At 36.9% G+C, this 24,129-nt stretch overlaps 1 protein-coding gene across 1 annotated transcript in view; it reads right to left on the bottom strand.

The window, feature by feature from the left end:
- The window catches only part of LOC128647368 (neuronal acetylcholine receptor subunit alpha-7-like), a 509,652-nt gene that overhangs the window by 256,360 nt on the left and 229,163 nt on the right, over positions 1-24,129 (bottom strand). Inside the window, exon 5 of the mRNA XM_053700153.1 lies at positions 8,825-8,904. Within this exon, the coding sequence (XP_053556128.1) occupies positions 8,825-8,904 (80 nt within the window). The remainder of the gene's footprint in view (positions 1-8,824; positions 8,905-24,129) is intronic.

Here is a 24,129-nt window from a genome sequence, read left to right as displayed (position 1 = left end):
CACAAGTCAAACAACAAGCCAGGAGTCAAAGCCAGAGCTAGTAGTCAGACAAGCTGAGTCAGGAGCCAAAGCAAATAGTCAGACAGGCCGAGTCAGGAGCCAAAGAAAGTAGTAAGACAAGCCGGAATCAGGAACAAGGAGAACAGCAGAGTCAGGAACAAGCCAAGGATCAGGAACCAGGAGGGACGTCAGACAGCCAGGTAATACACAGGAACTGGAACTCACAAACAGGTCTGAGACAATGCAAGGGCAAAGCATACTGAACAGAGGCCCTTTAAATAATAAGTTATGACATCACAATTCTCAGACTGCAACCTGTCTCACACAGATGATGTACACCAGTCTGGCCATTAGAGGGCATGCAGGAAATGAGCAGCATCACACACTCTACACCAGACTCAGCAAGAGAGGTGAGTAAAATGGCTGCCAGCAGCACATGGCAAACAAAGCAGGGAAAAAACTCTGACCATACCCTCCCCTCAACGATCCCTCCCCGTGGGAGGACAAAAGGCTTATTGGGGAAACGGGCATGGAAGGCACAAAGGAGGGCAGAAGCATGAACATCAGAGGAGGGAACCAATGAACGCTCCTCCGGACTGTAGCACCTCCAGTGAACCAAATACTGTATGCAGCCCCTGGACATACGAAAGTCAATAATGCTGCTGACCTCATATTCTTCATGGTTGTCAACAGAGATAGGATGGGGATGAGGTGTTTAAGTCGGTTTCTCCTCCTTGAAATCTTAACCTCATTCTTAAAGTTTTGCAGCAGGCTCCGTTTGAGCCAAAGCATTCCATAGATATTAAGTTGTTATCTTGGAAGGTTTTGTTTCTTGTTGCTACCTCTTCTGCTTGGAGAGTCTCGGAACTCTCAGCTTTGCAGTATGATTCATCTTATCTTATCTTTCATGCTGATAAAGTGGTGCTTCGTACTAAGTTAGGTTTACTTCCTAAAGTAGTTTCTGTCATGCTGCTCCTCTGCTCTGCTGTGGCCATTGCCATGGACACAGGCACTCCTCTTGTTGCTAGGGATACGGCAGTGTAACTGCAGCACGGTGATGACATCATCACTGCTGGCCCTGTCTTCCCTATGTAAAGGCCTCAGTCTCTCTCACCTGTGCCCAAGTATAGGTGTTACTTCTTGTGCTCCTGGGTGCTGTATATCTGTGTGCTTAATTGCTGTATTAATTCACTGTTGCTGAACTCTGCCTGTTTTGACTACTCTGCTTGCCTTAACCTTTGAATTGCTGGACTGCTTAACTGCTGGTGAACTCTGCCTGTTTGACTACGCTGCTTGTCTTAAACTCTGCATTGCTGGGTTGCTTTACTATTGATGAACTCTGCCTGTTTGACTATGCTGCTTGCCTTAACCCCTGAATTGCTGGATTGCTTTACCATTGATGAACTCTGCCTGTTTTGACTACTCTGCTTGCCTTAACCCCTGAATTGTTGGATTGCTTTACCGTTGATTAACTCTGCCTGTTTTGACTACTCTGCTTGCCTTAACCTCTGCATTGCTGGATTGCTTAACTGTTGATGAACTCTGCCTGTCTGACCATTGGTTTACCCCTGAACTGTTATACTGCTGGATATCCTTTTATTGCTGACTCCTGCCTGTTCCCTGTCCTTCTATTGGTTTACCCCTGAACTGCCATACTGCTGGATTACCTTCCTGTTGCTGCTGAGTACTGCCCTGTCTGCTGTGAGTACTGCTTACCTCATTTTACAAACTCTCTCTCTGCTCTGGAATATTTCCTATTATTCCACTTAACGCCGGGATAAGAAGACTACTGGCCAAGTTTGGTCTGATAGTGGAATATACCATGAGCATTACAGTTCAGGATAGAAATATTAATCAGGAAATTGTTGTTCCTTCTCTATGTCCTAATCCTTCTTCTCATAAGGAACGTTTGTTACACAACCTGGATGTTGTGCATGCTCTGAAATTCTACCTACAGACTAAGGATTTTCACCAGTCTTCTGCCCTGTTTGTCTGTTTCTCTGGGAAACGTAAAGGTCAGAAAGCTACAGCTACTTCTCTTTCTCTCTGGTTGAGAAGTATAATTCATTTGGCCTATGAGACTGCTGGACAGCAGCCTCCTAAGAGAATAACAGCTCATTCCACTAGGGCTCTCTCTTCTTCTTGGACTTTCAAAAATGAAGCTTCTGTGGAACAGATTTGCAAGGTGGTGACTTGGTCTTCTCTGCATACTTTTTCCAAATTTTCCAAATTTGATACTTTTGCCTTGGCTGAGGCTTCTTCTGGGAGAAAGGTTCTTTAAGCAGTGGTGCCTTCTGTTTAGGTAACCTGTCTTGTCCCTCCCTAATCATCTGTGTCCTTTAGCTTGGGTATTGATTCCCAACAGTAATTGATAATGCCGTGGACTCACCATATCTTAAGAAAGAAAACAAAATTTATGCTTACCGGATACATTTCTTTCTTTCCGGATATGGTGAATCCACGGCCCCACCCTTTATTGAGACAGTTATTTTTCACTTAAACCTCAGGCACCTCTACACTTTGTGTTATTACTTTTTCTCAATTTTCCTTCTTTCGAATGACTGGGGGTTGTGGGAAGGGGAGTGCTACTTAACAGCTTGGCTGTGGTGCTCTTTGCCTCCTCCTGCTGGCCAGGAGTGATATTTCCAACAGTAATTGATGATGCCGTGGACTTACTTCTTGGTACACTCTGACCAGACATTTATTTTTTATATGCCTTAAATTAAATCTCAATAAAAAAAAAAAAAATTAAAAAATAAATCATATTCTAAGGAGAATCTACTATGTGATCAAGAGTCTAGAGTAAGGAAAAAATGAAAACTTAAGGAGTGACATTTGTAACAAACTATAGTACACAGTACCAAGACATATGCACCATTGTGCGTAAACATTTTCCACTGCTGAGTGCAGATGACCATGTGGTGAATTTGGTGAATGAAGATCTCAGGTGTTTATATAGAAAGTGCACTACTTTAGGGTCTATTCTATCCACCACCCAACTCAGATCCATTGAGACACGTTATAACTCCTGGTTACAACACAGGGGTATGTACAAATGTGGTCACAAAAGGTGTAAACCTTGTGAATGTGTACAAGTAACCAAGGACTTCAATTCTTTTGTCACAAACAAGACATATAAGATTGAATCTTGTATGAATTGTACCACAGCTAATGTAATCTATTTGATTTGTTGCACACCGTGTGCGATCCAGTATGTAGGACTCAGGAGTAGGAATGTAAATTCTAGAATTAGGGACCACTTTTCACCCATTAATGTAGGTAGATCCTCCACTCCCTTGGTTAAACATTTTGTGATGGAACATAATGGCGAATTAAAACTTTTAGATGGTGTGCCATATTTGAGAGGGTCCACAAACTAAAAACAGGGGGTGATCTGCATTTACTTTAGGTGAAACATGAGGCATACTGGATATTGACTTTGAAGACCCGGGTACCGCCTGAGTTAAACTCCAGATATGATATTATGAATTATTGGGAATAGATTGCTTTGCCTTACTCTACATTCCTATATTACTTTTCAATGGTGCATTTACTATTTATTTAGATTTGGGGTGTGTGAGCGAGTGGTACATTGATACCCTCCATATTCAGATCCAATTACATTGGCTTCTCCCCCCCACTTTTTTTTCAGATGTCCGTATGGGTTTCATTAATTGTAAATGTAAATATGACCTTGAATTTACTTTGTATCTATTTTGTATATAATTTTCCTTTTTCAGATCTGTTATTATTAATACGTATTAAATGTTACTTTTAGGTGTACAATGTATAAGTGGTTAACAATTTCTATTATACAGGGATATTTATTAATTATTTGAACCATTCAGAGTTAAGTGCCACATTGTATCCAAAGGGTTAATTACTTGTCCAGGAGAGGAGTGTGCTTTTTTGCAACCTATAGTAATGTTATGTTACCTTTTTAAACTGAATGTCAGATTGTCTGCATTAGGCTATGATTAAGGCTTCAAGCCAAACGAGTAAGCCTGTCTGTGCTGCGCTCCACTTGATGTTTGCTGTGAATCGTAACTTTTTAAAGTTTTGAAATAAAGATTGGATTTTATGCACAAAATACTCTCTTTTTATAATCTAACGTTTTAGTGTCCATAGAGAAAAGGCTGCCACCATGCTGTAACCTAGGTTTCTTTTTCCTCTGAGGCCAATTAAGGACAGTTATAAATGGGTCACTAGAGAATGCAGCCAACGGCTGCATAGAATATTACAGTATTTAGTCTGGAGTCTGCACTCTTACTTTTAACAGAATAGAAAAGCCACCATTTTCAAAATTAAATTACAGGAAAATTGGAAAAATAAATAATAAAAGTTTATTGCAAAGGATTTTTATTTCATATAATTTAAATATTTATGATTTTTATTTTCTTTTATGATATGTTTCTAAAGAAGAGGCTCCCAAGATGGTCTTCAAGAACACAAAAAGATGAATACAGAAAAAAATTACCGCCTGGGCACAGGTAGTTAAATTGTGTTTTCAATCGCCTAGATTACGAGTCTTGCGTTAGCCTTAAAAAGCAGCGTTGAGAGGTCCCAACGCTGCTTTTTAACGCCCGCAGGTATTACGAGTCTGGCAGGTACAGGTGTACTGCTCACTTTTTTTCCGCGACTCAAGCATGCCGCAAATCCCCTTACGTCAATTGCGTATCCTATCTTTTTAATGGGATTTGCCTAACGTCGGTATTATGAGTCTTGGAGAAAGTGAGCGGTAGACCCTCTCCTGTCAAGACTCCTACCGCATTTAAAAGTCAGTAGTTAAGAGTTTTATGGGCTAACGCCGGAACATAAAACTCTTAACTAAAGTGCTAAAAAGTACACTAACACCCATAAACTACCTATTAACCCCTAATCCGAGCCCCCCCCCCCCCCACATCGCAAACATTTAAATAAAGTTGCCGACTGGACATTGCCGCCACTTCAATAAATATATTAACCCCTAAACCTCCACACTCCCGCCTCGCAAACACTAGTTAAATTTTATTAACCCCTAATCTGCCGTCCCTGACATCGCCGATACCTACCTACATTTATTAACCCCTAATCTGCCGCCCCCAACGTTGCCGCAACTATATTAAATGTATTAACCCCTAAACCTAAGTCTAACCCTGACCCTAACCCCCCCAACTTAAATATAATTTAAATAAAACAAAATAAAATTACTACAATTAAATAAATTATTCCTATTTAAAACTAAATACTTACCTATAAAATAAACCCTAAGATAGCTACAAATATAACTAATAGTTACATTGTATCTATCTTAGGGTTTATTTTTATTTTACAGGCAACTTTGTATTTATTTTAACTAGGTACAATAGTTATTAAATAGTTATTAACTATTTAATAGCTACCTAGTTAAAATAAAGACAAATTTACCTGTAAAATAAATCCTAACCTAAATTACAATTACACCTAACACTACACTATCATTAAATTAATTACCTAAACTAACTACAATTAAATTCAATTAAATTAAATAAACTAAAGTACGAAAAAAACCCCACTAAATTACAAAAAATAATAAAATAATTACAAAAATTTTAAACTAATTACACCTAATCTAATCCCCCTAATAAAATAAAAAGCCCCCCAAAATAAAAAAAAATCCCTACCCTATACTAAATTACAAATAGCCCTTAAAAGGGCCTTTTGCAGGGCATTGCCCCAAAGTAATCAGCTCTTTTACCTGTAAAAAAAAAAATACAATACCCCCCCAACATTACAACCCACCACCCACACACCCAACCCTACTCTAAAACCCACCCAATCCCCCTTTAATAAAACCTAACACTACCCCCTTGAAGATCACCCTACCTTGAGACGTCTTCACCCAACCGGGCCGAAGTGGTCCTCCAGAGGGGCAGAAGTCTTCAACTGATCCGGGCAGAAGAGGACCTCCAGACGTGCAGAAGTCTTCATCCAGGCGGCCTCTTCTATCTTCATCCATCCGATGAGGAGTGGCTCCATCTTGAAGACATCCGAAGCGGAGCATCCATCCAGACCGACGACTACCCGACGAATGACGGTTCCTTTAAATGAAGTCATCCAAGATGGTGTCCCTTGAATTCCGATTGGCTGATAGGATTCTATCAGCCAATCGGAATTAAGGTAGGAAAAATCCTATTGGCTGATGCAATCAGCCAATAGGATTGAGCTAGCATTCTATTGGCTGTTCCAAAAATACTACATTATTTGCTAGTGAAGCACTAACTGTTACATGCGAGCAAAAAGGGGTTGATCTCGGGTGTTTGCGAGTGCCAGGTTTGCTACTCATATTGCAAATTAAAAGTAAACGCGTTTGCTTGAGAGCAGTTGACGTTAACGCGTGTTGGGTTAGCGCAACCTCGGAGCTCTGGTTAACTGTTTTGCGAAACAAAAAAGTGTCCCAAAAACACTTCAAAAATACATTATAATGTACAGTTATACTTAAAATAACACCATCTAATAATAATTATTTAAAAAAAATATTGCACAAAAAAAAGTAATAAGGGCTCAAAGATATAAGGACCGAAAAAAAAGGCAAGCAAAGGGCTTTAACGGAGATAACAGAGATACATACATATACATGTCTAAATATATCATTTTATTTTTTAGAACTAAACATGTAGAGTACAGTGTAATGTTAAAAAAATGTCATTTCCTAAAAAAACAAACATTTTATGTAGTGGAAATTAAAAAAAAAATCAATATTGTTAAAAACGAAAAAGCTGTGGCTACTATCTTACATGGGATATAAATATCCTACACTAAAAATGTTCCTCCTAACAGCTTGATAATAAAAAATCATCAGACATGGAGAAGAAAAAAAAATCACACAAAATCTTTTGGGGACTTTGTTGAGCATTATATTGCAAAGTTTATGTCTTTCCTTCACATCCAGAATTCTGCATAGTTACATAAACAGTTTTAAAGCTAAAATTTGCTTTTGTAATATTCCTTGCAGGGTCTAGTAGTACTGACGAGATTGCTTAGATAATCTCACCAGAAAAGGGAGCTTTAGATCACTGTGCCCAAAAATTAAAAGAAAAAAAAAGCACCAAAAGTTATTAATTTCATTTTTTAAAAATATTAAGGAAAAAGTCTATATTTCTGAATAATTATGGATTTTTGAATTCCTGATTTGGGGAATTATGCTCACTGCAAAATAAAGCTGTGTTAAAAATAAAATGATTAGAAATTAAACTTTTATTTTAAAATTTTACCCCGCAAGTCACAATTTTCTCTGCCTGTATCTTTGGTTTGTTTTTTTGTGCTCTAAAACGCTAATGAGAGCCTGTATTTATTTACAACAACAATTTGTATTTTTCTGGTTAAAGTACTGTACTATCTCTCTGATGGTATTATGTATACATCAGTATTAAAGGGACACTATACCCAAACATTTTCTTTCATGATTAAGGTAGAGAATACAATTTTAAACAACATTCCAATTTACTTCTATTACCTAATTTGCTTCATTCTTTAGATATACTTTAATGAAGAAATAGCAATGCACACGGTGAACCAATCACAGGAGGCCTCTATGTGCAGCTACCAATCAGCAGCTACTAAGCATATCTAGATATGCTTTTCAGCAAAGAAAATCAAGAGAATTAAGCAAATTAGATAATAGAAGTAAATTAGAAAGTTGTTTATAATTGTATGCTCTTTCTAAATCATGAAAGAAAAAAATTGGGTTTCATGTCCCTTTAAAGTGATATAAAATAACCTTCAGGTGTAAGCTATAAGCTGTACATATTGCCTAAATGACATAAGCAGCCCCATGTACTCATTTGCTGGCAGACAAGGGTTCCAACTTGTAAACCTATCCACCCATCTTTGTGGCAAACAAGATGCAGACACAGCACATTCACTGCCTGAATTTATGATTTCACAAGCATTTGCTTGTGCAACACCAACCCCTGCTCTAACACTACCAATCGGGTGAGAGCAGGGCCTTTCAATCACTCCCCAAAAACATGTTCAGGGGTGTTTTATCTCCATTTTCTTAATACTTTGTGCCCAAGATGTTGTTTATACTTGGTCCCTCTCCCAGCTGTCCCATTTTACAAATGCAAATATACAAATATTCCAAAATCCAAACTATTCTTAAAGGGACAGTCTACACTAAAATTGTTATTGTTTAAAAAGATAGAAATCGCTTTTACTACCCATTCCCCAGCTTTGCACAACCAACATTGTTATATTAATATACTTTATAACATTTAAACCTCTAAATTTCTGCCTGTTTGTAAGCCACTACAGACAGCCTCTTATCATATGCTTTTTTTGTTTGCTTTTCATAACATTGTGCTCATGCCCTTGGAGCTATTTAAGAGTCAGCAGAACACAGCACTAGTTGGTTAAAATGCAAGGCAATAGATAATAAATAAGAAGTCATGTGATCAGGGGGGATGTCAGAAGATGCTTAGATACAAGTTAATCACAGAGGTAAAACGTATATTAATATAACAGTGTTGGTTATGCAAAACTGGGGAATGAGTAATAAATACATTATCTACATTTTAAAACAATAAAGATTCTGGTGTAGACTGTCCCTTTAAATCCAAACTTTTTCTAGTCCCAAGCAGTTTGGATAAAAACCTTTGTACCTCTATATACATTTGTAAGGATTATCTCACTATCTTACCATTTTACCAGTTCAGAACTCTTCCTTTTGCAGCACTGTAGTAACTTTTTTTCCTATATTACTAGACAGCTTATTAAATAGTGTTGTTATTAAAATTAATAATTAAAACAACTACTCATTGTATAACTAACAATAATTCATGAAAAAAAGTGTTTTGGGTTTTACCTGGTGGGATATATTGACAGGCACCTGAAGAATTCACCAAAACATTAGTGTGAAAAGTTGCATCAAATCTTTCATCTGCACTAAAACACAAACAGACAAATAAATTAGAAAACATGAGTATTTGTAAAAACATTATTAGCTGTATTATATTATAACATTACACTGTATAATTATGTCTCTTTGTATTGCACCAGCAATACACAGTGCATACAATTGTGTGACAGACATACCATGACATTAATAACAGAATACGGTATACCATCATGTATATTACACATTCATTTCTAACGAATAACTAATATAGCTGTGTAAGCTGATTCTATGAGCCAATGGGAATAAATTATACAGTATGCAAAGCATATTCGCCAATAGTTTCAAAAGGGATTTTAAACTCAAAATTGAATTGTCCATAAAAAAAGTTTTTTTTTAAAAATCTAGAATACTTTCTTTCTTACATATTTTACCTTCTTTCCCTGCAATTTAACTCTGAAAATAGTTATTTATCTACCACCCTTAGATCTGGAACGCTGACCCTACAACATACATTTATATAATCCATATACAAAGGCAGCTTTAAAATTGTTTGATTATAATGTCAAATTAATCAGCTAAGGTTTACATGTAAATACAGTATAAAGGCAAAGTATCACATGACATATTCTTATATATATATATATATATATATATAAATCAAATTAAAAAGAGTATTGCATTGAGAAATTATACTGTTTTTATTGGACTAACAATACATTTATAAGATGACAAGCTTATATATATATAGCTTCACCAAAAGACAGAGACAAACCAGGATTTTTTCAAACGTGGAGTCAAAATTTATTAACGTTTCGGGAAGTAAAGCTCTCCTTCCTCAGAACATATAGTGCATACAAACACATGTGCTTAAATTAGTGAACAACCACACAGTAACCTCCCATTTCCTGTCTCAAAAAGGCGCCAATATTACATCATATCCTATGTGCGACCCAGTGACCCAGGAAGTTCTCATCCACAATCACTTCCAGTGTCGACTCGTTTAAAAAAATAGCCAAAAATCACACAAACATTCTTGATTCTAATGTGTGTCGAAAATAAACAAAACGTCATTCTACTTACCGGAAGTGACGTCACTTCCGGTTCTGGTGTACACAGATGTGCGTCACTTCCACTAAAATACTGTGCATGCATTCACCCAACAACACGTGTTCTATCGTGTTGTTGGGTGAATGCATGCATCTACGTGTCCAAAACAATTTGCATATCGCCATGATGTAGATTTGCACCTTAAAAAAGACAGGTAATATAAACAGTGTATAAGTGCATTCCTTGGATACTAAAAAACTCACACTTGGCAAACTGTGCATTCAAAATATGATACAAATGAAAATTAAACATAGGAGGATGGATACTGACAGACATAATACAAGTCTGACATTAACATACATAACCATAGACACTAGCATTAGTTGCCTACTACGAGGAGAAATACCCCTCTTACTCATTGGATTATCAACACTATACCATGTGACCTGGATCAACAATACATATTATGCTAAGTGACAAATTTGGCTAATATTTAAGCACATGTGAGTTCCAGGACCCCGGATAGACCAAGTAGATTATTTCAACATTGATGATAATTTTAGCGACATAGGTTTATAGTTATAATAAGGTTTATAACGTATAGTATAGTTTACTATACTTAGTTATTTTTTGATAGTAGGAAGTTAGATGGGCATTACAGAGGAGTGTTGTTTAGATATTATGTCAGATTAGGCGGTATTAGGGACATAGTTTGGAGTTCGGGGTGTGTGTAGGTTAGGGGGGAGTTAGCTGAGCGGTGCAGGGGGAGTGTAGGCTAGCCGTGACGTAGGTGTAAGCAGTCGTGGGAGGTAGCATGGTGGAGCAGGGGGAGTGTAGCTTAGGAGTGAAGTATTTATAGGCATTTAGGGGGAGTTGGCAAGGCGTGCTAGTACTAATAGCATGCACTGTGATTTGGACACATCGACACAAGATCGTTATGTTCAAAGCAGAAAAGTACAGATTGAGAGGAGGGTAGTGGCCGTGTTTGTCTCACCAGCTATCAGCTACCGAGACAACATCGCCTGACCTAGTTAGTGTTGTTGTAGTAAAACTTCAGTCCCCACAACAATATTTGAAGCGTGCCTACACTGAAACTAATTTTATTTCCGGTGAGCGCACTGTTTGCTCCGTGTAAGCACACTTCTAATATGCCTTCCCCTGCAGTAAAATGCCAGCATTGCTCGTATGCGCCCTTTTTTTACATTCAATCAATGTTTTTAACATCTGGACCTAGGAGTGAAATGTCATCTGCTGGCTATGTTTACATAGCTTTTCAACAGCCAATACTTAAGTATTGAAATTTTCAATATAGATGGGATACCACATGCAAAAACAGCTATTTCAAAAGCGGATATAAAGGTAAAGAAGCTATTTGTACACAATGTAAGACACTCCAATAGGTAAGCTGTATAATTGCAAACAGATTAGAGAGAACATTTTACATAGATATGTGTCAATGAACCGCTCCAGGCAGACGCCTGTTAGTGAAACTAGAAGTGTGGGAGACAGGGTAGGAGACTACACTAGATCACTTTAAGATCCACTTAAGTGGTTGTTTTATACTGCAAATCTCATACAGAACAAAAACAGCAAGTATAGAATTAGACCTTTGTATCTAACTACATCACTAAATGTATTATATGGTTATTTATACACCATATATACAGCCATTTCTATTACTTATAGACAACCTTTCATGACTAAATGGTCTAAACCTGTACAATACATACAATGGAACAAATAAATAATTGATTCTTAAAGGGATACAAACTCTATTTTTTTTAATTTCATGATTAAGATAGAGCATGCAATTTTAAGCAACTTTCTTATTTTCTCCTATTATACAATTTTCTTAGTTCTCTTGCTATCTTTATTTGAAAAAGCAGGAATGTAAGCTTACGAGGAAGACCATTTTTGGTTAAGAACCCTGGATAGCGCTTGCTGATTGGTGGGTACATTTAGCCACCAATCAGCAAGCTCTACCCAGGTGCTGAACCAAAGATGTGCCGGCTTGTAAGCTAACATACTAGCTTTTTCAAATAAAGATACCAAAAGAATGAAGAAAAATTGATAACGGAGTAAATTAAAAAGTTACTTAAAATTGCATGCTCTATCTGAATCATGAAAGAAAAAAAAAATGGGTTTAGTATCCCTTTAATTTAAAAATATATTTTAGTTGTCTATAAAGAAAATGTTACAGTACACTCTTCCTTTAATGTCAACATATTTAAACCCTTATAAGCGGCATTCATCACAATTGTTTGTTTTTAACACTATGTAAGTTGTGTTTACTATTCTTTTTGCTTTAGTTGACAATTCAATACGATCATGTTCAGCATATTTGTGGTAATGTCCCCCTCTTTTCAAACAATGCCCAATATTAACTCTCAAATCCAATAGGTTAATAGGAGTTTTCATCTTTTAACAGCAATGCTGATCTTGACACTGATTAGTGGGTAATATTAGTATGGTCAAAAAGTGCTTTATACATTGTGGCATCAGCAATCAGGACTGGTCACAGCCTTAAGGGGAGTACAGTGGACTATATATTCACTGACAGCCTCTAAAGCTCTCCATTGTCCCTAGTCATCCCATTGTTACCAGTTCCTCTGTTGTATACTAAAATATGGAGGGCATGAGCTGTGGTGAATGACTTCTTGAATAACCTATACATTTGCAATATTGGGATACTGATAAGTTGGAGAGATAAGTAATAATTATTATAAATAAATAAAAAGAGAGAAGCGCTCAACCTGGGAACGAACAATAACATAATAGCTTGTTCTATGGCTAGTTACCACCCAAGAAGCAGCCTCTTTTTGCTCAACATAAACAAGGCCCATAGGAGGCCTTAGCGATCGCCTGGGGTTGTAAGTTCCTTGTTCAGAGGAGAATTGCCAGGTATTTTGGGGCTGGACTGACCTTACTTGGCGGGATCAGACTGATATACTTCAGGAAAGTTTTCTTCTGTGAAAAGCACACTTGTCTAAAAGAGGCTGCTCCTGGGTGGTAAATCGCCATAGAACTAGCTGATGAGCTGTTGTTTGTTCCTGGTAGAGCGCTTCTCTCTTCATATGCAAAGTAATAATTATTGCCTAGTGTGTAGAAAACCTCTATAACCACAGGTGTGAACTGCATGGGTGAATGAGATCTCAGGCTACTAATATGCTGCTGTACACAGAGCTGATTGCCATATATATAATCCATTCCTGGCATCAGGTTGGCTATAGGTTGGTCAAGAAGCAAAAAGAGTAAGGTAAAGTTGGTTGAATTGGGCAGCGTAATATATCTTTGTCTGTGGAGCCCACAATTCTTGCACCAGGCGTGTTCATTCACAATACGTCTTTGTTTGTTACAGTTAAGAGCCCTTTAAAAAACAATTTTTGCAAAAATGTGTATATATATCATAAAATGATTCTAACTTGACATGCAAAACTATGCATTTCAGATATGGGTTTCACATTTCTTTCATTGTTGTAATATTTTTTTTTTTTTCTAAGCAGTAGGTTATACTGAATAGAAATCATTGCACTATGTATTATTTCTCATTTTAAAAGGATTTTAGCTTGTATTTATTTATTTTTTACTTTATTTATGTAGTGTCCATTACTTCCTGTCACCGCCTAACTATAGGACTGGGGTTTCTACAGGAATGCAAAGTAGCAGTTTTTCCTTTGAAGTTTTGCAAGGAGACAGCTAATTTTGCTGCAGTCAGTTTATTGCCCATGCTCAGTAAAGGATTTTTCTTGCAAAAATCATGTGACAATAGAAATTAAGTTCCATAATGTCTGGTTTCTTATCTAGCTGCAGGCGGTGGCTACAATGAGAATTTCTAATTGCTCATTTAGCAAGAAAACAAGTAAAGTGTTTGTTATTTTTTAACACAATCTGTTTTGTTCACTATAATTTAACATATAACTAAGGAGCACTGTTACATACCCCTTTAAGTGATGTCTTATAATTAATAATAATAATTAAATTAGGTGTTATATAATTGTGCTATAAAAGAATCATAAAACTGTTTGACATAAGCAAACTTTTAAAACAATTAAAGTAGCTCTCTTATTAGATTTTGCCAAACCATTACATTACTATGTGCATTTTAATCTTATACCATCACAATCTACACAAATGGGCCATCATTAGATACATTTCATGTTGATTAACTTCATTACAGTAAGCTAATTATACTGCAAATACAAACCTGCTTTTATAGAAGCTATTACCATAATTTCTAGATATTAGTTTAATTTAGTTCCAACAAGAAAAAGTTTGGAGCAAATAGAAAATGTGATGTGTTATTAGAATAGCTTTTGGATTACAGATACACATTATCAATATTTTTTGGTTACATTGCTATTGTGTAGGAAGGAGAAAGGGTCACTAAGCATTTAGCCTCTATGTTTATTATTTTTAATTAATCATTATTTTTTTTAACTTATTTTAAAATTATTTGTTGCGTGTTAGTTAGTCATTACTATGGGACATAATGCTTCCACTATATTTTGTAAAGAGTGAAATGTTAACTTAGAGCAATACTCCAAAAGGTTATGGGGAGGTAGTAAAGTATCCAATAATTAATTTTATTAACTTTTATTCTGCTGTCCTCTACCACTTACCTAAGCTATAGTTATTTGTCAGTTTGCCTCTAGCAAAAGTTTACTAATCTTTAATTATTTTATTGCAAGACAAGATAAAAGATACACGATAAAATAATCTACAAATTATTATTATTCTTTATTTATAAAAGTGCCAACAGATTCCACAGCGCTGTCCATGGGTACAAAGATGAAAGTATAATGGTGAAACATTACAATATAAGACAAACTTTAACAGACAAATACAGGGAGAATTTAGGGTCCTGTTCCCATGGGAACTTGCAATCTAGATAAATATACAGTGGGGCAAAAAAGTATTTAGTCAGCCACCAATTGTGCAAGTTCTCCCACTTAAGAAGATGAGAGAGGCCTGTAATTTTCATCATAGGTATACCTCAACTATGAGAGACAAAATGTGGAAACAAATCCAAACAATCACATTGTCTGGCAATAAAAGAGAAAAAAATCTAAATACTTCTGCGCAGCTTCAAACAGTTATTAACGTATTAAGTCCAATATAATAAAGGAATTTGTTATAGTCTGTGGCAATGAGTCTTTATGAACAATATATATATATGAATGGTATATATTCTGAATTCATATGCAGTATATCCAAAACATAAAAGAGTATAGTTGTCTTCTTACCGGAGGTTACCTCAATCATATGAGATAATGTGTAGTCATGTAGCATAGATGTAGGTCCTCCTGCCTCTTAGCAACCAGGGAAAACGTAAAAACTTTTTACGTTTTCCCTGGTTGCTAAGAGGCAGGAGGACCTTCCTTGTGCTAGTGGTATTGAAGTAAGACTCCTGTCCGTATTCTCTATTGTACGCTTTCTCCATCATAAAGACATCTGGGAAAGACCCCGGGACGACTACCATATTGCCAAGATCTGTTCAAGCACAAGATTCAGGAAGTTCCTAACCCAGGACTACCATACACAAGGCTGCACGGAAAGAACAAGCACAGACAGCGGCGGACCACAGACCTACATCTATACTACATGACTACACATTACCTCATATGATTGAGGTAACCTCCGGTAAGAAGACAACTATACTCTTTTATGCCTTGGATATACCGCATATGCATTCAGAATATATACCATTCATATATATATATTGTTCATAAAGACTCATTGCCACAGACTATAACAAATTCCTTTATTATATTGGACTTAATACGTTAATAACTGTTTGAAGCTGCGCAGAAGTATTTAGATTTTTTTCTCTTTTATTGCCAATCATTACAGTGTCAGGGGTACACTGACTATCTCCACTTCTTGCTGCACTCCCATATATACGATTATACTGTTGTTGTGGTGATTACTAACACTCCCACTAATATTGGTAATTCATCACACCTATTGCACCATTGGTGTTGAGCATCCCATACTAGTGTCCCTTCTAGAGCGCTGGTGATTTTTCTTGTTTTACCAATCACATTGTTTGATTTGGAAATAATTTATTTGCATATTATGGTGGAAAATAAGTATTTGGTCACCTACAAACAAGCAAGATTTCTGGCTCTCACAGACCTGCATCTTCTTCTTTAAGAGGCTCCTCTGTCCTCCACTCATTACCTGTATTAAAGGCACCTGTTTGAACTTGTTATCAGTATAAAAGACACCTGTCCACAACCTCAAACAGTCACAATCCAAACTCCACTATGGTGAAGGCCAAAGAGCTGTTGAAGGACCCCAGAAACAAAATTGTAGACCTGCACCAGGCTGGGAAGACTGAATCTGCAATAGGCAAGCAGCTTGATGTGAAGAAATCAACTGTGGGAGCAATAATTAGAAAATGGAAGACATACAAGACCACTGATAATCTCCCTTGATCTGGGGCTCCACGCAAGATCTCACCCTGTGGGGTCAAAATGATCACAAAAACGGTGAACAAACATCCCAGAACCACATGGGGGGGACCTAGTGAATGACCTGAAGAGAGCTGGGACCAACGTAACAAAGGCTACCATCAGTAACACACTACGCCGCCAGGGACTCAGATCCTGCAGTGCCAGATGTGTCCCCCTGCTTAAGCCAGTACATGTCCAGGCCCGTCTGAAGTATGCTAGAGAGAATTTGGATGATCCAGAAGCGGATTGGGAGAATGTCATATGGTCAGATGAAACCAAAGTAGAACTGTTTGGTAGAACCACAACTCGTCATGTTTGGAGGAGAGAGAATGCTGAGTTGCAACCAAAGAACACCATACCTACTGTGAAGCATGGGAGTGGCAATATCATGCTTTGGGGCTGTTTCTCTGCAAAGGGAACAGGACGACTGATCCGTGTACATGAAAGAATGAATGGGGCAATGTTTGACCTCTGTCATTGGCAACAAAGGATATATAACAAAGTATTGAGATGAACTTTTGATATTGACCAAATACTTATTTTCCACCATAATTTGCAAATAAATTCTTTCCACATCAGACAATGTGATTGTCTGGATTTGTTTCCACATTTTGTCTCTCATAGTAGAGGTATACCTATGATGAAAATTACAGGACTCTCTCATCTTCTTAAATGGGAGAACTTGCACAATTGGTGGCTGACTAAATACTTTTTTGCCCCACTGTAGTAACCAGTAAAACTCTGAATGGACAGAGAAAAAATGGGCCAATCATAAAATCCAAATGACCATGTTCTGTCCCATAACAATTTGGCTTTTACACGCCACATCAGATCTACCCATACACGTCATATCCTCTCCCATTACCATATTTATTTCTTCCACCAACCTCAATTTTTAAAATGAAGAACTTTCCAACCTTCCCATGAAACATCTGTAGACCCAGTTTTTATAAGAAATATGATTCTAATAAAAAAGAAAATGAACAGTTCTTTCCTGTCATTAATCTACGAATGTTAAACCATTTACTTTCTTATAGCCACTTCTAAATAGAGGATATTCACCTTCTCATAGACAAAAATTAGTTTAAAAGATTATACCTAAGTGCTGCATACAATGATGTACCTATTCAGCATTCCCACCACAAGCACCTGCTTTTTCCCCAAGAAAGATTCCTTCTGGCAATTTACTTTCCAGACCTTTGGACTTTTTTCAGCTGGACATTTACCAAGATCTTGGTATCTTGGTTGAGACAAGGCTGAATTTGACTTATAACTTATTACAAGAATGTCAGGGTGCCAGGAATCAGACTGAGACGAGAGGTGCAAAAATAATCACACCTTTATTAATAACAAAGAAATAATAAAAAGTCCACAAGTCAAATAACAAGCCAGGAGTCAAAGCCAGAGCTGGTAGTCAGACGAGCCGAGTCAGGAGCCAAAGCGAGTAGTCAGACGAGCCGAGTCAGGAACCAGGAGGGATGTCAGACAGCCAGGTAATACACAGGAATTCACAAACAGGTCTGAGACAACGCAAGGGCAAAGCATACTGAACAGAGGCCCTTTAAATAATAAGTGATGACATCACAATACTGAGACTGCAACCTGTCTCACACAGATGATGTACACCAGTCCGGCCATAAGAGGGCATGCAGGAAATGAGCAGCATCAGACACTCTGCACCAGATTCAGTAAGAGGTAAGTAAAATGGCTGCCAGCAGCACATGGCAAACAAAGCAGGGAAAAAACCCTGACAAAGAATCCTCTAAACTATTATTTCTCTCTCTACACAGTTAAAGTCTTCTTGTAAACACAAACACATCTATTTTGTCCCTTACACCAGATACCTCCTTTTTAGTTTTTAAACTAGCACAATATCTGTCACTGTAAGTCTACCCAAAAGAAAAGATCAAAAACATCAAGTGCGATATTTCTGCCTTTTTTTAAAGAAAGAATACCTTTTCTTTGGGGATTTGGTTTGAATCATTGCAATTACTTTCATACTTGATTCAAGACATATTTTCAGATTACTTCATTATCGAGCCTTAATACAGTAAAAAAAACACACAATAGCCACATAGGCCTTTTCTATTCTCACAATATTATTTTGTTTTCTGATCCATACAGTAATTCCTCGTGTGGTTATCCAATATAAAAGCTGGGAATAGGAAGTCTATTTTTGTAAAACGACTAGATATATCAGATGCCATCAGATTGTGTTGGGAAGCCAGATGTGGTCCTTCTGGTACAGAAGTCAAATAGTCCTTAACTGAAAAACATCTCCATATCAACTACACAGAGTTTATGATTGGCTTTTACTATAAATAGTTTTATAATAATTTCTAAACCTATTTTTAACCTATTATGCATGGACAATAATTCGGCAGTTTGTTACCTCAGTCTTTTAGGTGGTACCAAATCCAAAACACTGTCAAACATTACCACACACTTTATTCATGTGTGTTTGGTGTACAGCATTAGCATATAAGGAGAAAATTCTTTAGCAGATTGGGTGGGGTCTTGTCATTTCCACAATGCAGGAAACTAAACAGACACATTTTTCATTATATTGGAAAATTTAAAGGGTCCACTATCAAACGTTTTGCATCTCATCTTAATTGTCAAATGTGTCATTTTTTCAGTGGCCACCCTGATCCCCAAGAGTAAGCAATAGATAGATGCATTCCTGCAGGCTTCTCTTTCCCTTGCAGCTTACACCGTCCCTCTGTTCTCCATGATTCAGGGTTTTACCTGAAATCCATAGCACTCAAATGTCCATCTTGCTAAGTTCCCCTCTGTTGCTAGATTCATCTTGGTATCCCTCCTTCCCCGAAATGTATTATAATCTTCCTACCCCCTTTTCTTCCTGACTTGTTCTTGGACCCAATGGGAATGCTTATCCTCTAATGTCCAAAGGTTCTCCTTATATAATAGTCTGGGCTATTTCAGGTGAACCTGATTGGTCAATTGTCTTTCTAGAGGATCTAAAATCCTCATAAAGGACTCTTGGGCCCCAAGAAGTCAGAAGTGCCACATAACATAACTGCTTAAAAAGGTACTTGGATCCCTTTTCAGCTATTTTATTAAAGACAAAAATATTAATATATTTCCTCCCTATGTATTTTACCCTCCCTCTTTTCAAATATTATCTTTATTATTTATTAACAGATAGATAGATAGATAGATAGATAGATAGATAGATAGATAGATAGATAACAAATATGTCTTCAACTGGATACGGAATCATAGATTAATCTTGTCTTCATTCATCCAAGTTGCTGCTTCAATTCACTTGTGGGACTTTCTTCATCATTTTCACATTTATCATATGATTTGCTCTGAATTGGATGGATCTTTTTTTCCTTCCTGTGCATCAAAGAGCATTTCAGATCATCCAGTGCTGTCTGGACACTGCCAACTGCAGCCATACATAGGACGATGATCACACTTTTTACCCAGTGAATATGCTTTCCCAAGCTATGACTTCTTCAGAAATTACACTTATGTACTTGTACTCATTTTATATAGGTTTCTGGTATGGTCAGGGTATTTGGATCCGACCACCAAACCTTGAGTAAAAATATATCAAATTCTTCAGTACTCTGTGGTGTTAATTGTGTTTTGTAGTGGCCTTGATGATAATTATGATGATGATGTGCTGTTGGGGTCCCTGATAATAAAACTAATTTTATATATATATATATATATACTGTATATAAATCTTTGTGGTTGGCATTTCTTTCTCTTAATAAAGTGCCCACTGCTGGCCTATGCTAGGAGGGGACTATGAGTACCAAGGTTAATGTATTTTTATGTACAAGAAAATAGAAGAATTATGAATAAGACTGAATATGCCATATAATGCACTTCAGTCTCTTTGGGTAGTATGATAAAAAAAAAAATCTGAATTTTGAGAGCTATTACAGATAATGCAGGCAAAATGAATAATGAAAGAAGAAACACTGTATAGGAAATTACTGAGTATAATGTCTCTTTAATAGAACACCTTCCTGCTTTTCTTATAACCAATCAGATGACATTAGGCATGACATCATGAGAATTAAAATATAAAATAACACAAAATCATTCCTTTTTTGTGGGATGTTGTTCAATTGGTTTTGACTAAAGAAATTACTGGAGGCAAATTTACTTCATGCACTATTTAAAATTGCCATCTGATAAATATAATTAAAATACTAGATCAATCACATTTAATTATATACATTGTAGAAAACATACATTTCATAATTCTGCTCCTTTAATTTTTAACAAGAAAAAAAAGATTAACACCTTAGTGACCAGACCATTTTTCAATTTCCTTACCGTTAGGGACCAGGGCTATTTTTACATTTTTGCTGTGTTTGTGTTTAGCTGTAATTTTCCTCCTACTCAATTACTGTAGCCACGCATATTATATACAGTTTTTCTCGTATAATTTATTAATTTTTTTTTTATAAAATATGATGAAAAAATGGAAAAAACACACTTTTTCTAACTTTGACCCGCAAAATCTGTTACACATCTAAAACCATCAAAAAACACCCAATCTAAATAGTTTCAAAATTTTGTCCGTAGTTTAGAAATATTCAATGTTTACATGTTCTTTGCTTTTTTGCAAGTTATAGGGCAATAAGTACAAGTAGCACTTTGCTATTTTCAAACCTTTTTTTAAAAAAAAATTAGCGATAGTTACATTATAACACTGATATCAGGAATCCCTGAATAACCCCTCACATGTATATATATATATATTTTTTAGTAGAAAACCCAAAGTATTGATCTAGGCCCATTTTAGTATATTTCATGCCACCATTTCACCGCCAAATGCGATCAAATAAAAAAAATCGTTAACTTTTTTACTAACTTTTCACAAACTTTAGGTTTCTCACTGAAATTATTTACAAACAGCTTGTGCAATTATGGCACAAATAGTTGTAAATGATTCTCTGGGATCCTCTTTGTTCAGAAATAGCAGACATATATGGCTTTGGCTTTGATTTTGGTAATTAGAAGGCCGTTAAATGCCACTGCGCACCACACTTGTATTATGCCCAGCAGCTAAGGGGTTAAGTAGCTTGTAGGGTTAATTTTAGCTTTAGCATAGAGATCAGCCTCCCAACTGACATATCACACCCATGATCCCTCCCTGACCCCCCTCAAACAGCACTTTCCCCCACACCTCACAATTGAAAGTCTGCCAGTACTAAAATAAAAGGCAATTTTTTTTAATTATTTTTTTTTAATATTGATTGTACAGTTTTGGATCCCCCCTTATCCCCACCCTCCCTGATCCCCACATACAGCTCTCTAACCCTCCCCCTCTACCTATTTGCCAAAAAAAAAAAAATTTCTGTAGTGTAGCTGCCCCCTCAATACCCTACCCTCTCCCAGATCCGAGCTCACCCCCCCCCCCCCGCATGTTGCCGCACACCTGCATTCACTTCAGTAAGGCAGGATCCGGAACTTACTAATGATGGGCCGCCCACCCGCCTCCCTGCAATGGCTCTCACTCACCAACAATCGGCACCATCACTGGCCGATGCAGAGAGGGCCACAGAGTGGCTCTCTCTGCATCGGTGGGTAAAAATATGGTGAAAAAAGAAGAGGGCGCCTCATAGTGTATTTCATACCAAATAGGTATAAATATTGTTAGGATTACCAGATAGAGTTGCACCGTCCTGTGACTGGTGCTTACGAGCAGGCTAGCACTCTGCAGCGGCTAGTACACTGTTTAGGGATTCCAGGATGTACTTCAATGAGGAGTTCAATGTTCTCCTGTCTCCTGTCTCTACTAGCTAAGAAGAAAACTTCCAACATAAAGCGGTGAAAAATGACAGGGCTGAACCCGGTCAGCACACAAGACAACTTCCAAGGTAAAATTTAAAATCAATGCTTTATTTTCTCCAGCAACACATTTCTCGACCACCAAACGGATTGTTTAATCAGGAAGTAAAAAAGCAACATCAATATCGAGGCATCACTGCAATACTTTGAAAGCGCCTGGAAGCGATCACAATCACTTCCCGCGCTTGAAAACACTGAGGACGTGCAGGGTACGTCCATGGTCATTAACAGTTTTTGTAGGACGTACCCTGCATGTCCTTGATTGGTAAGGGGTTAAATAATTATTCCCAAAGCAATGTTTCTAAAACTACATATCTTAATCAATATTTAGTTTGCATAACATCATCAATAAATTCTAGCATTTAAAAAGAAGAGAGCTAATGACATATTTTGTTTTATGTTTATATGTTAACATTCATCTGAAAAATCTTATTGCAAAATCAAATAAAATCTTAGTGGACCAATCTGTGTAAAAGGAACATTCCAGTCAAAATTTAAAAGCACGTAGATGAATTATTTCTTTGCAATATACATGTATTGGCAAAAAAATGGTTCTAGTAAAAGTTATTACTATTATTATTTTAGTGTTAAAGGGACCCTAAACCCAAATTTTTTATTTCGTCATTTAGATAAAGCATGCAATTTTAAGCAACTTTCTAATTTACTCCTATTATCACATTTTCTTCATTCTCTTGGTATCTTTATTTGAAAAGCAAGAATGTAAGTTTAGATGCCGACCCATTTTTGGTGAACAACCTGGGTTGTTCTTGCCGATTGGTGGATAAATTCACCCACCAAAAAACAAGTGCTGTTCGGGGTACTGAAGCAAAAATTGGCTGGCTCCTTAGCTTAAATGCCTTCTTTTTCAAATAAAGATAGCAAGAGAATGAAGAAAAATTGATGATAGAAGTAAATTAGAAAGTTGCTTTAAAATGCATGCTCTATCTGAATCACAAAATAAAAAATTTGGGTTCAGTGTCCCTTTAACATTTTTCTCTGAATGCGCATGTGAAGCATAGCTAGTTCTTCTTAGTGCACAAGCATTTTAAATACTGTATCTGTTCAGAACACCAGTGGGGCTTGTATTACGTCAGCCATTAACAAATTGAATGATTACCAGATGGTACAAGCACCTTACGCTATCTGAGCAAGTGCTGTGTTTAAAATATGGGTGCACGTAGCATATTTAAATAAACATTAGAAACAACTCTGGACCCCATGTTTTAAAAGGCATGCGGACAGCTTCTCAGCTTGAGAAGTTGTCCGCATGCCTTCTTTGCTCTGCATCTGATCGTCCACTGACTCTTATGCAGCATTACACACTCCGCTGAGTGTGTAATGCCCTCCCCTTCACTCGTATGACCAATCGCGTGAGAGAAGGGACTGTCAATCACCGAGAGCAAGTGAGCTCTTAGTGATTTCTCTTTGCCACCTGAGGTGGCAAAGAGTGTAGGAAGTAATGGTCCAATGATAAGCTGATATACTATCTATGTTTGAATTGTACTATTGCATTGATATTACAATAATGTGTATTTATATTATTACCAATGAATTTCTTTTCAAGTGGTTGGTTAATGAGATTGTTTCTTCATCAATATTCACTGAAAAAAAAAGAAAAAAGAAAACACAGGATGGTTTCCTGTCTGGAAGGAAACAGTTAATCCTCATATCCCTGTAAGAGGCTGTCTCAATCCATCATTGGCAGGAAGGATACACTTTTACTCTCTGCTCATCTTGCAAGAAGAGGTTAATCCTTACTTTCAGCGTGTCTAACAAATATTTATGAGTAAATGTTGTATACTAAGATTCTGAGAGAGAGGTTAACAGATTAAATTTGCTTGTACCCTAGCCAGATTTTCCAAGAACGCAAAACAATTATGGAAACAGGGCAGGGGCAAAACTACAGGGGGTGCAGAGTCCGCAACTGCG

This window comes from Bombina bombina, chromosome 2 (genome assembly GCF_027579735.1).
Source record: "Bombina bombina isolate aBomBom1 chromosome 2, aBomBom1.pri, whole genome shotgun sequence".
Lineage (NCBI taxonomy): Eukaryota > Metazoa > Chordata > Amphibia > Anura > Bombinatoridae > Bombina > Bombina bombina.
The sequence above is the reverse complement of the archived record's forward strand: the minus strand, read 5'-3'. Positions and strand labels throughout refer to the sequence as shown.